The 14,475-nt window shown below is 40.6% G+C and overlaps 1 protein-coding gene across 7 annotated transcripts; it reads left to right on the top strand.

Moving 5' to 3' along the window:
* Window positions 1-1,354: 1,354 nt before the first annotated feature.
* On the top strand, window positions 1,355-13,281 carry LOC122986055 (tropomyosin alpha-1 chain). 7 transcript variants are annotated; one of them, XM_044357128.1, is made up of 10 exons: window positions 1,357-1,608; window positions 1,981-2,106; window positions 2,293-2,418; window positions 5,810-5,943; window positions 6,209-6,326; window positions 7,276-7,346; window positions 8,186-8,261; window positions 8,475-8,537; window positions 8,649-8,718; window positions 12,417-13,281. In XM_044357128.1, the coding sequence occupies exons 1-10, from the start codon at window positions 1,495-1,497 to the stop codon at window positions 12,497-12,499; spliced, it is 981 nt and encodes a 326-aa protein (XP_044213063.1). In that variant the 5' UTR covers window positions 1,357-1,494; the 3' UTR covers window positions 12,500-13,281. The 7 variants fall into 7 exon arrangements, with proteins under 7 accessions (XP_044213059.1, XP_044213063.1, XP_044213060.1 ...); XM_044357121.1 differs by lacking the exons at window positions 1,981-2,106; window positions 12,417-13,281 and adding exons at window positions 9,298-9,376; window positions 10,381-10,594 and having other exon boundaries at window positions 1,367-1,608; XM_044357124.1 differs by lacking the exon at window positions 2,293-2,418 and having other exon boundaries at window positions 1,355-1,608.
* The last annotated feature ends 1,194 nt before the right edge of the window (window positions 13,282-14,475 follow it).

Genomic DNA, 14,475 nt, shown 5'->3' with positions numbered 1-14,475 from the left:
TGTACCTGAACACCATTCCTAATGTTGTCTCTATTTCATTACTGATTGGATAAAGTCTGAAGACAGGGCAGCTTATTTAACTCTACAAGTATGAGTGAGTCTGCAGGCATAGCAACAATATTCTATGAAACAGACCAAAGCCTGAGCAAGACAAGGATTATTTTGGGATATATCTAATGGCACTGGACCTTGGACTCTTGCCACAATGTTTTGGATCTATATTACAGACCAAGGCAGGTGTGTGAAAGAGAAGGCGATCCCAAAAATATCCTTGAGTATCCTAATGAAGACTAAGAGACACTTGGTGTGTCCTCAGTCACCACCCTTGTATCTTTCAACTTTTCATTATAGCTAATTAGAGATATATATATATATATATATATAATGTTAAATTTTTTTAAAGCCTCAATTAGGGGGATTAGTTGGTCAAATAATGAAGTAAAAATAGATGCAATTTATAATAGAATGTTATTTGTTAAAATGTATTAGTAGCTTTAAACTCCTTCAAGTTTAAAGCTACTAAACTGAAATATTCTTCTTAACTTAGCAGTTAACATTTCTTAAATGCCAGGTCAATCAGCGGCTCAACAGCTGTAACTGTGGTATAAAACCCCTCCTGCCTGACTGGTGCTGGTGCTGCTGCTTTGTCACAGTCAAATGACACATCAACAGTTTACAGGGAGGATATCCGATACATTATCAGGTAAACACTTCCCTGTTTTGAGTCCCGCAGATTGTGTACAATGCCTATAGGGATTACTTGGCTTGCCAAGAGCATCTCTTCTCAGGCAGCACACTTACCTTGACCTACTACAACTCAACCAATATGAACTTACACCCACCCACCCAAACAACACACTCACACACAGACATCAGTGGGTGCACAAAGCCTGGTGAAATTGTTACTGTGGTCCAAATCCCAGTCTGTCATAGATGAATAGGAAGACACTGTCACTGTGGAATCAGAAAAGATCATTAACATAAAAATAAAACATGTCCCCATATCCTTATTAATGCTAGAAAATGAACAAACAGTCAAGAGACAACTTTTAAATGAGTTGTCATCATTGTGAAACAAACTGTACTCAGATCTTATGCAGAGATTTAATGTTGTGCTCATCCAGTCTGGTCTTCGTCTTCTCTTTTGTACATTCAGTGGCTTCTATTACATGACCATTAGGAAGCCTTTCAGTTGTCCATCACACCCCATATAAAGGCGTATCAAAAGTCAAATGTTTGGGAGCAACGAATCGCAGAGCAGATCCTTCAAAAACGTCGGGGCACCCACACACGCCTCCTCCAAAAAAGTATTGGATGCACAGGAATCCAGTCACCCCCCTCTTGAAAGTACATATTTGACAGGGCACAGCGAGGCAGAGCCCGCACTCCAGCTCAGCGTTCAGTTAGGCACAGACGCCCTAGCCCCACTCCCAGTCTCCCCTTGGTTTTCATTTGGACGTTTTTCTCGGTGCCACCGAACAGCAATAAGCAGCCATGGATGCCATTAAGAAGAAGATGCAGATGCTCAAGCTCGACAAGGAGAATGCCTTGGACAGAGCTGAGCAGGCTGAGTCAGACAAGAAAGCGTCCGAGGAGAGAAGCAAACAGGTCGGCTGAGTTTTTAAAAACTTTTTGTTTCTTTTGTGGAAAACCCCAAAGATCCTTAGAAAAAGCAGGAATACCAGTGGCAGTATAAAGCTGCTGCCCTTTAAACGGACCGCCTCCTAAATACGGATTAATTGCTTTCAAGGATAATTCCAAATGAGGATTAAATTAAGAATAATCTCTCTCATCTCTCTTGATTTTTTTGGATGTTATGAATCCTCCTCTCAACTGTTTTGGCAATTGGTGATGTTAATATAGCCTAGGAAATTATGTTAAATGTTAAATGATTATTGATTTTGTTTGATAGAATAAATTGCATACATGTTTATTTCATATTCTGTTTAACTCTATAATGTCTTTTATATGCATGTATAGTTAGACGACGAATTAAGAGAGTTGGAAAAGAAATTGCGTGTTACTGAAGACGAAAGAGATAAAGTGTTTGAGGAGTTCCAAACTGCTGAAGAAAAGCTGCTGACCGCTGAGGAGGTCGCCACCAAGGTATCTGATCCTGACGTGCATGAGCTTCCCTAACTTTTCTCCTCTCTCTTTCTCCTGTCCTGTCCTGTCCTCTCCTGTCCTGTCCTGTGTGTGTCTCTGTATGCGCTCTTGCGCCTGTGCGCGTTCACGCCACTCCGTCTCCCTGCTGATCACCTCTGAAACTATCCACAATGAAACTCGCCTCAGCTTGAGGACGATTTGGTAGGTCTGCAGAAGAAGCTGAAGGGAACTGAGGATGAGTTGGACAAGTACTCCGAGGCTCTTAAAGATGCCCAGGAGAAACTTGAGCTGGCTGAGAAGAAAGCTACCGATGTAAGTAAGGAAGGGATTCACAATGGCACCGTTCCTGCACCACGCTTCCCCACACTTTCATTCTCTCACCACTGTGAATGTGACAGTTCAACACCACAGAGAAATACATTTTACACTCTGTGGGTATTCAAACTGCCCTGATCTATTATCTCTGAAATGATGTTCATCTTGGATGAGTGGGTCTTGCACACCTGCCCATCCTGGAAAATTGGCCATCAAACTCCAAATTGACTTTCTGATTTTATTATTGTTGAACTGTCGCCCCATATTTTGTCAAGAACCACATGCACAATCACTTACTTACATGTCAGCCCCAAGAAAGCCGCACTGGCTGTTTATTTGATTCACTAATTATTAATTTCAAATCCAGTTAATTTATAGAACAAATCATCACATTAATGGTCTTTAATATGTTGTACTTTCATGCCTCCATACGTTCATACGTCTTATAGGTCTAGGCTGAAGAAGTCTTTTTCTGAGGGAAAAGTGAAGTGGCTTAATGTGCAGTCTTCCTAGGAGCGCAGAGAGCAAGCGCCTGGATAAATATAGCCTACTACTTTATATGGTCAAGATAGAGCTCACATCTGCTGGCTGCGCTCTTTGCTTACCACAGGGAAAAACACAGTTTCCCATCAAAATGTCCCAGCATGATGTTTAACAATAAAAAAATATAGCTTATTAAAAGGAAATATAACTAAAATATTTTTAAATATATATGTTGGCGCCTATACTGTTTTTCTACTTTAGATAGATACAACATGACAGGAAAACTATGTAAAGAATTTAGATTTAGGCATTTAAAGGTCGCGACCTGCTTGAGTCAAAATTACTTTACTTTTACAATCTCGTTAATGACCACATGGGGGTAATGGTCAAGGTCAAGTGCAGCAGACAAATACGTTTGCTCCCAAGAAGCAATCAGCAGGATCAGTTTGTATAGTGTGGCCTATAAGCTGCCTCTGAAGAAAACCCGTTGTTATAATCCTTTAATTGGATTCCTGCAGGGAATTAGGCTTGCCTGTTGTGTGACTGTAACACATCGTCTATTGAGTTTTACCCCCATCGTATAGGCTATGATTGTGTTTCTGCAGTCCCCTATAGATAGCCAACCTTTGTAGTTTTCTTAATAAATAGGAACATTTAAATGTGGCTGTGGTGCTCAAATGACTTTAAATGCTACTTGGTGCTCCTTATGAGGTTGTTTTTTCATCATGTATCCCTATCATATTTCCAGAGGGATTTTCTGTGATATTTGCAAACTCTCGTTTTAAAACCCAGCCTGTAATTACTATATTCAGTGAGAACTTATGAATGGCCTGTAGTCTAAAAATATCTTAATGCCATGTGTACTGCTCACAGTTGACCCGCAGAGGGCGCTGCTGCTCTGTTAGTCTGCTGTAAGCAGGATGATTGTTGTATACTGAATGGATGTGCTCTTATCATTAAGGAGGCATTGTTACTTTAGATCAATAAAATGACACGTTATTATTTTATGGCCACAGATTTTCACAGTGTAGTATTTTATGTAACCACGTGAAATACTTCATTTTTTAGGCCCGTTTTGAAATCAGTAGTACTTCCTGGACAAGTAGCAGCTGAGTGCGTCTGCACAAAGCTTGCGCACTGTCCATCCCGTCTTCACGCAGCTTTCAGCCCAATCAAGGACGTCATCTCGCTCCTTGTCAATATCTCGGAAGCTGTGCAGCAGTAGCAGCAGCTTATAGTATAGTCCTTTTTTAATTTGTGAGAGTAAACAATGGCTGGAATAACGTCGCTGGATGCAGTAAAACGAAAGATCAAATCTTTGCAAGATCAGGCAGACGGTGCTGAAGAGAGAGCCGAGAGATTACAGCAGGACTTGCTCGCGCAGAGGAAAGCCAGGGACCAAGTAAGCATGTTTACCGCGCGTAATACAGCCAGAGATGAGCTGCTTATCAAACGCAATTTACACACACCTTCCTCATCATAGCCTTCCTCTGTGTGCCCCGCGCATGTAGGGCGACAGTTTGAATTGATAACGTAGTGAGACAGCGGGATTTCTCTCTGTACACCGCAGTGCTGCATGTTGATCTTTACTTGGCTCCGTGCAGTTTGATCACACAGTACCCTGCTGAGGGTTTGATAGCCTGCTGCTCCTGTCTGAGCGATTATAATTGGTAACGTTAGGCCGCTGATGCTCAAGTCAGAGCACAGTTGAGTAACCGTGGCAGATTGTGTCACTATGTTTCCTCATCACAATTGTTTCACTTGCATCTCCTTTGATGCACTTTGCTATAACGGTCCCATTCATTATGCTCTCCAGTAAATTTCCTTTGTTCTATTCTGCAGGCACGCCAGCATGTAGATTAAACATTTGAATAAATCATTTTTAGCAACCAGGAAGTTACAAGTAAACTGTGGCAACATTCAAGGTACCAGTCTGCACTGTGAGCTTATGCTCTTTACTTGCCCTTATAAGGACACAGCTACAAAGAGTGATTTCCCCCCTTGTGAACATAGCGGCAGTTATCTAGACGGGAAATAAATCTTTCAGCTGCAGCTTAAAGTGTCAGAGTTCATCTCAGTCTCAGTCTGACAGTTTGTAATTCAGTCATTTGCTCATCGAGCGTGATGTGTTTTAAATGCGGTTGAACCCACGGCTTCAACTGATTATTATTATTATTAGAAACTTCCGTGTCATGCTTCACAACCTGAGATGCACTTTACACTGTATCGTGAGCTGCAGGGGGAAAGACCTCTTGACTCAGTCAAACTGCTGGTAGTTGTATCCTGTTTTCACTTGAGCATTTTCAGAAAAGTCCAGGTCTCATACCTGCTGATCAGACACAAAAAAGCAGAAGTAGCTCCAGGCTTGAATAATCATAGAAAAGGCCTGCTCTTTTTTCCCCTTCAAAATCACACCCCTATTAAAGATACCAGATAATATCACACCAACTGACTTTACAAATCTCTCCCACAGTTGTGAGTTATCCAGAGTCTCCTCTGTGGTTGTATGTGTAGCATGTGAGTATTCATTTGCAGTATAATTGTCTCAGGCCCTTTGACTTGAGCCTTGTTAATGTTCTCTCTGGGGCCTAGCAGTAATGAGGCGGGGTATTCAACCTTCTGTCAGCTTGGGACATTGTTATCATTTTACACAGTCAATGAGGAGCACAGGCAAGCCTCTTGGGAGGGCTTTTCCCAACAGGTGGCACACAGACACTTGTTGAATAACTGTGATTACTCACATAAAATGAAGTTAGGTTGCATCACAAAGAAACAACCCCTAAAATAATAATCACCACCTGCATTCTTTGGGCTGACATGTAAGTGTGCAGTATAATATAAGTTCTGGTTTGTGTATGAAAGACGATGTGCACCTCCTGACTTGCTGCTCCTCTTCTCTCCCTAGGCTGAGGGAGAGGTCGCTTCCCTTAACAGACGTATCCAGCTGGTTGAGGAGGAGTTGGATCGTGCTCAGGAGCGTCTGGCCACTGCCCTGACCAAGCTGGAGGAGGCTGAGAAGGCTGCTGATGAGAGTGAGAGGTGGGTTCTTTAGAGCAGCAGGGATTCAGACCTCTGACAGTTCACTGTCACACTATCTGTGAAAGATAATGCAGTCATTTCAAATGATTCCAAATTCTGTATTGTCTCCCTCTGCCATGTCAGAAATCAATCATCTATTTACCTTAGAAGAGTGTATTAAAGATTTACCAGCCATCACTGCTGCGCACCAGATGTGTCCCCTCAGGGAGACTGCAGGTCAGCTCCTTACTTCTAACATCCCTTGACTGTTTGTATCACCACACAGAGGCATGAAGGTCATTGAGAACAGGGCCATGAAGGATGAGGAGAAGATGGAGTTGCAGGAGATCCAGCTGAAGGAGGCCAAGCACATTGCTGAGGAGGCTGACCGCAAATATGAGGAGGCGAGTTTTTCAGCCACCCAAAAACAATTCCTCAACCCCGAACATACAGTCGCTTAGTCACTAAAATCTGTAACTCTGTGACAACTCTATAGCTGTGTTTTCATTAACCTATTTTTATGCGCATTTTGAAATGTCGCATTAGAAAAGCTTAACGGAAACGCCAAAATTTGAAAAAACTCCCTCAATTTCGCAAAAAAGTTTTTGCTCTTCCTTGAGGTGGATTTTGGAAATGTCAAAAAGAATTTATGTGCAAAATGGGTAATGGAAACGCATTTGTTGAATAAATAATGACATAGTGAACGTTTAAGTCACATGACTGATCAGCCGTTTCCACTCTTGGTGTCTTCTGGTGTCTCCGGATACCATGAAGCATGGCCAATAGTAGCTGACATGAAAGAACAATTACAACTTGCCCAATTGAAACAAATTCCTGAAGACCTCTCTCAATTTATTCTCGTCAAGGCAATATAACGATTTGTTTTGTTTCCAGTTGGCAAACTCTACTTCTTCTACTCTGTTTACTGGCGGATTATTTAAGCCTATACCACCATCTTCTGATGAAATTATGCATTGTGTAGCCTACTTAATTCGCTTCAGACCAGTTGGTGGAAATGCACCTAATTCGCATTTTCCTTTTTGCGACATTTCAAAAGTTCGCTTAAAATTCTCTTGCGAAAGTAATGGAAACACAACTTATGACAGTTAGTGAAAACAGGTGGACTTTGAAGCTGTAATTATTTGTTTAATGATACCATAATTGGGTTTTTATTCTTACAGATGCTGAATTATGTGCAAAACTTTTCAATCTCCAATCCAAAATCAGCGTTTTTCTAAAACATATGACTCCATAGACTTTAAATCTGAGAAATATCTTTTAACCATGTCCTAATTGTGTCACAGTCATCAGCTATGAGTTGTATTGTAATATTTTGTTGTGCTGCAACTAAAGGTGGCTCGTAAGCTGGTCATCATTGAGGGTGACCTGGAGCGTACAGAGGAGCGTGCTGAGCTGTCTGAAGGGTACGATGTTTTCACTTTTTACATTAATCTGCACTTACACTTGCACACACGCTGGCATTAAAACCTTAAAGAGCTTGAAGCACTGAAGCACAAAGTATAACACTTGTTTCGATTTGAACAGTGTGCCCTTTGTTCTTACCGTATGTGCTGATTATTTGCATGCTGTCCATGGTTTGAATGGTTTTGGCTTGCACGCGTACGCCACACCCACTAACAGACGAGCTCGAAGAGCGGCTGATGAGCTAAGAATTTTGGAGCAAAGCATGAAATCACTAAACAACTCAGTCACACAGGTACTATGAACCAGAACTAACACACACACACACACACACACACACACATACTGTTTATCTTTGATGAGGGGCTCTTCCCACTTTCATTCACGTCGCTGAATGAAGCCTCTGCTTCGCTTGCTGTGCTTGTTCTATTCCTCTTTTATTCTGTGTATATTAGACTCTTCCACAACTTCCAACTCTAACATGGCAGGGACTGTGCTTGAACAACTACTCACATTGAAGAGAAGCATGATATTTGCTCAAATTATTAATAAATTATTTATTTAACTCTAACCAACTGCTATTGTTGTGATTATAAGAGTCATGTTGCTATTCTCACATTCCTGCTCTGTTAAGGCACTTTGAGGTACTTGGGGCTCCCTACTCGTTTAATCCCTGTAGTTCTTATTTATCTTGTTTCCTCTCCCCCCTCTGTCTTACTTTCCCTCTACCCATTTCGTGTCCACCCCTGGTTCTCGCCATCCTGGGTTCCCGCATTGTCACTTATTCCCTCCACCCCCTTTCTTGTCCTTTGCACTTTATCCCCCTTGTCTAAAACACCAGCAAATGCGCTGAGCTTGAGGAAGAGTTGAAAACTGTGACCAACAACCTGAAGTCACTGGAGGCCCAGGCTGAGAAGGTAAGCATGACCCTTTGGCCAACTGCATGCTGTCAAACTCCACAGCTCCCCAGTAGACTTGGTGGATGGGGAGCCAGATCTCTTCACTTCTCTCTTGTGTCATGATACCTGTCTGTATTCATGTACTAAAATTTGTACGGTATCACTTCCAACAACATCAGAGTTGACTCCATGGTCATATGTTTGACTCCCACCGTTGTTTTTGTCCCACAGTACTCACAGAAGGAGGACAAATATGAGGAGGAGATCAAGGTCCTCACTGACAAGCTGAAGGAGGCAAGTTTCACAAGGCCTTATCTGGGGTTGCAGGGTGATTTATAAAAGTCACAGGTGCTATTTCACAGTTTGAGTATCGGACTGACTCATAAATCTGTCTCTCCACCACAGGCTGAGACTCGTGCTGAGTTCGCTGAGAGATCAGTAGCTAAGCTTGAGAAGACCATTGATGACTTGGAAGGTATGATTTTTCCAAATCCTGTTCTGCTTATTTTAAAATGTGTATTATGTCAGCCGTGGTATTTAGGTAAGTGCTCAAATCTCTTTAGGCCATTCTTTTCTTTGCTCTTGGACTCTGTTTCTGCTTCCTTCTTAATTTCATCATACCACCTTTTTCAGACAGCATCATACTTTTGTTGTGGTGTTCCTTATTACCTTGTTTAATCTAATTGATTTTGTTTTTGAGATCCAAGGTAGGAAAGATTGGCTATGATGTTTATCGGGGATATATCAGGACTAGATGTTGGCTTCAAGGAGTCTTTGTGGGCATAAAGGGCCAAGAGCCATGCAGCAGTGAAATAAACCGTCCATTTCTTGATGGCGCTGAGAACTTTTCCCTGACTTTTGATGCACTTTCATTCTGACCATTTTCTGGTGTAACTTTGTTTTCCTCTTTTCCCTCCTGTTTTCAATTTTTTTCCGTCCTCCTCCCTGTCTTGTCAATCGTCTGGATGCTTCACCCTTCACCTCCTTGTCATGTGCTCCTCCACCTTTGCTCCCTTTCACTTCACCTCCCCCTGCGCCCCTGGCCCACCAATAGATGAGTTGTATGCCCAGAAACTGAAGTACAAGGCCATCAGCGAGGAGCTGGACCACGCCCTCAACGACATGACTTCCATGTAATTTTCAACTTGCTGTGCCTGCTTGTTCTGCCGTCACTGTCCTGTCCCCCTGCACCTTTCCTACATGTACACCAGCAACCTCACCCCCTCCCCTCCTGTATTTTCTTGAAACCATCATGACTACTACATCCAATACTTGTCTCTACACTTAAATTGGTCATGCTTCTATGTTTTTGATCTACTCTTATAAAAAGAAAAAACTAAAACTTTAAACTTAAAACACACATTTTAATTCATGTGTGTTTAATTGTAGCCCACTTGTAATAAACCACTCTAAGTGGTTTCCTCTCAAACCTCTTCATTGGTGTAGTTGTAATGATACTGTATACAACATTTGTATCAGTATCATTGGTATAAACCTGTGCATGAACAAAAACAGCGTGTATCTGTTTAAATATTTTGGCTGCATTAATTGTGAGTTGTATTACTTTTTTATGTGAAAAGTAATCAATGTTAATTTTAATGCATTTTTTAGATTCCCTTATTTTAAAATATTAATGGCAATTTCCATGATATTTTGTGATCATAAGCAAAGCATACAGGATCTCTTTTGTAATGTGGACTGTATGAAGAAAGCATTTTATTGAATCAGATTCACTCACTGTAACTTTGAGTGTTTCCTTTTTCTCCAAATGTGTTTCACTTTGTCTTCTACTAATATGGTCTCCTTCTGTTCAGAAGAAAGGCCCACTGTGTGTTTGTGAGATCCGCTTTTATTCCGTCACTACACCAGTTGAACTGTCCTAATTTAGCATCACTGTCTTTGAGCTGCTAGTTTTGCTAAATTAATTTTGTCCCTTAACATTCGCCCATCCTGTGGGACAGTTTGTGTTCAAGTTGTCAGCGTGTCCTCTCTCGAAATGCATTTCAATCATGCATTGTTGTTTTTGTAGTGAATGCTGTGACTCCTGTGGTTCTGGTGTATTGTAGTGCACATCTCCAATTTCTGTGGGTCCCGCACCACCCCCCTGGTTCACTGTACCCTCTTCTCTTCCATACAGATAAACTGTTTACACCTCATCAAAGACGCTTCCTGCCGGCTGAGTGGCATCTGTCATCTCTCTCCAGCCCTCTCTCCATTTTCCCTTCCCTTTCTGTCTGTGCTTTCCTTTCCTCATGTTTTCATCCTCACGTCGAAGTTAAGTGCATCCCATCTCTTGTACAGAATCCTAGAATCTTTCTACGTTGTGTAAAAAATAAACGTCCTTCCTTCTATGTAAGCTGTATCTCTTTACTCTGTCCTTTCCTTTTTTTTCTTTTCTTATTAAACCAGGAAGCCTTGATTTTAAGTTATGTATTTATTTTTTATTTCGGCATCTCGACATACCATTCGTTGAGCCATATTCTGCTTTCCTTGGTGTAGTTTTAAAGATTTTGAAGGCTGTTCTGTTTTATTTTCTTCAAATATTGTTCTGTGAAGCTGAGATATTAGGAATATCACAGTAAGTGCTAAAAGCACAATGACTAGAACAACTACAGAAACTTGATTGGAAGCTGAGTCAAGTTGTCTTTTGAGACTGATGCATGCAAGCACTTTCCAACATTTAGTACTGTGACAGGAGGAACTGACTCTGGAAAGACTTGAGAATTGGTGGAAATCAGTGTTGGATTGTTATCTGGAAGATTGTGGTAAAGTGGGAAATAGTGGAATACAGAGGAGTTTGTAAGATGTGTTGAGACTCATCTGGTTGCTGGGAAAATTGGATGATTGAGAAGCATTGTTGGACTCTCCATTAAGATATCAGTGATTATGACACACGGGCTTTGTATGATCCACAGTATCCTGTCATATATTTGAATAAACATACAATCACACATTCTGACTCTTTTTATGAAAGTCATTGCCACAACTTCAAACACAGAAAGATGAGCAGAATTGAGAAGTTTTCTTGAGTGAGACTTCAGAAACTGCAGAGCAGTTGAGCCATATCCTTAAACTCTTTAAAATCTCAGACCAAACTAAAGCTACACAGTGTTTCATTCTCAGTATGAATTTCTCCAGTTATCATGTTGAACAGATATATTTTATCATATGCTAGGATATACTTAATTGACAATAGTAGACATACTTTTTATCATTATTTTTTCAGTTTTGTTGCCACAATATTTTAATAATTTTGAGTCTGCTGCCATGGTTCCTTTTTACCTATCTGGGTTAAATCTGCTTATCCTCTGTTTTCACTCTACACACTGCCCTGCTTTGCTTTACCTGTTGCAGACAAAAATATGAATATATGATGAGTAGATTGCCAAAAATCACACTAAAAAAACAGGAACATCATAACACTAATTTGATTGTTATTTAACGACTATTCGGATATTTTCGATGTCTTTTACAAAGATTTTTTTTTAAAAAAGAGTCTCCAGTTCTAGAGAAGGTAGGTATCAACAGGCATTGCACTCTTTTTTTCCTGATTTCCTGTCCTCTTTCTGTTTTTCTACTCGCTGTCTGACTGCAAAGATCGCCTCTACCAGCAACTTGAGAAAAAACGACTTCTCACTAATGAACTACGTGTGGCCTTGAATGAGGACTAAATAGTCTGAATGTTTTATCTGTTTTGTTTTTAACGTGTGTATGACAATCTGATCTAGTTTACGATCCAAAGCACTTCCAGTTTGCATTGTCCGTGTACGATGCCTGCACTGCTTGAGATCTGTGTTGCTGTTGGTGGAAGTGTACTAAAAGATATAGTGACAATCAGGGATTACCTCGAATATATCATTTTCTAGCATTAGTATTATAACATTATACAATAATCCATTTTTTATGGATTGTTTTTGTGTTTATGTGCATAAGAATGTTGTCAAGTGTTTGCATGGTTGCTTGCATATACATAATAAGAGCTTGTCTACTCAATGTGTTTCCCTTGTTTTCTCTCAGTGCTGTGTTGTTCTGGTTAAAAAGCACTCACATTTAAATGACTGATCTTAATAATGTAGCTTGTTATGTAGCTTAATCATTAATGCAAGCTAACCAGCTGACTCCCTTATGCCCGCTTGTGTGAGATTAAAACCTCTTCATTTGATGTTCTAACAGAGAAACTGTCACATGCTAAAGAAGAGAACCTCGATATGCACCAGATGCTGGACCAGACTCTAATGGAACTGAATAATTTGTGAAAGCGTGGTCTGACCCCACACACACTGTGGTTTTAGCTTTTTTGTACTTGCACCTTGCTTACCATAAACCCCTCTTCTCGTACCTTGCCCATGGTGGAGAACAAACAGCCAGATGCTATTCCTATCGCACCGTCCTGCCTTCAGTGGAACTCAACCAAGGAGCAAAGCTAAGGGGAAGTAAAGCTTAACCATTGCCTTTGATGAAGCCTAAACTAAGAAACACAATTGTTTTTGCAAGCCAGTTTTTATCTTGTAATAATGTCTGCCCTTTGCAATCTTCTTCTTTTTTGACAAGTCATCTGGTGAAATGACATGTGCCATTGGTTAAAAAGATTGTTTTCTACATCTGCATTTAAGCTGATCTGATACTTTGCATCCCACCTTGATTATGCACATACCAAAGGACAAATTGGAGAAATTTTGCACATAATTAAACCTCAACATTATGCACATTTTGCATACTGTAAGACAAACTATATTTAAAGAAAAACACACAAAAATTTCCTCACAAGTGTAAGTATACTATGGCTATTCCTGTCAGTATGTGTACTGGTGCTACTGGATTGTTAAGCAATGACCAAAATGTTAACGCATTACAGGATATTCTTAGTTTTCTTTTAAAACTATGGTTCAAATTTTTTTCATCTTGTCTGTGAAGTATGATTTCAATCATCTGGCTGTGCATTGTTTTAGCATTGTTTCAATGTAGATGTTTCAAGTGTTTTATCATATTTGAAATGTAAAAATTATTAAATATAAATAAAAGCACGTTTTGAAAGTTTTCTAACTTTGTTTGTGGTGAATACATGGCCTTTCTGTCCATCATAGAGGTTAACTAAAGTACAGGGGTCAATAGATTTTGGGATGATTGAATAAAACCTGATGCAATGTAAACAACCTAGACTTTTCTCCCCATAGAAATGCAGAAAGTGTATAGTATGCAGAACAAATGAAGATATAATCTGTTACACCTTTACCCATTTCTGCTTGACCCTCAACTTGACTTCCAGCTGGGGGAAAACATCATGTCACATGTTTCTTTGGTTCACTGGAGCTACGCACCACTGGACCATATCATTTCAGTTTCAAAATAATCAAACCAAGCAGCATTGGTGGAAAATATTCTAAACTACTTTAAGTAAAAGTTCTGACCATGTTATTAAAATGCTAATACTTTTATTCCATTTAAGTTTACAGTATCTATCAAGGTGAAAGCCCACTCCTGAATTAAGATGGCTTTTAATTATATGTAATTATTGTCTGATGCACAGACAAAGCTGCCAAATTTCTCACCCACTTCGCTGAAACTATCGCCACTAATAGGGCTGTTTTTAGAGCTAAAAATTTTAGTCCTACATCTTGCAGAGGCTCAAATGGAGCCCTTATTATAGCATTCAGGTCTGTGACCAAGTCCCAAGGAGTTAGAGAGTGTGCAAATGACAGACACCCTGTATAAACTGTGAGGCCAGAACATGGCTGCCTGGTGGCTTGCCATCTATCCCAACATGGCAGGCTGAGATTGCAGCCAAGTACACCTTGAGTGTAGCGGATGAAAGACCCTTTTGTTGTAGGCTGTGAAGGAAGCACAGAGTAACACTGATATTGCAGTGATATGAGTCATCATCCTATTCAGCACACCCGTACTTTCCACTTGTATGAGTAAAGAGTCCTGGTAGAGGGGGATCTGGTATTATGTATTACCTCTACAACCCCTAGAGGTAAACCTTTACATAACAAATGCTCCCGTTCTGGAGCTAAGCAACTCGCTTCCATTTTTAAGGAGCTGGATGGAAGATTTATTCCTTCACCTGTATCAGCAGGTTGAGTCGCAATGGCAGAGGTCATGGCATCCCTGCCACCCATGTTTGTTTTGGCCACTTTGGGGCCACCAGGATTACCTGCACGTTTTGCTCCCCCACCTTGTCCAGCACCTGCTGTAACAGGGGAAAGAAAAGGAGGGAATGTATATAGCTGAC

This window comes from Thunnus albacares, chromosome 7, assembly GCF_914725855.1.
Source record: "Thunnus albacares chromosome 7, fThuAlb1.1, whole genome shotgun sequence".
In the NCBI taxonomy this organism is placed as follows: domain Eukaryota; kingdom Metazoa; phylum Chordata; class Actinopteri; order Scombriformes; family Scombridae; genus Thunnus; species Thunnus albacares.
This window is presented reverse-complemented; position numbering and strand designations above follow the sequence as displayed.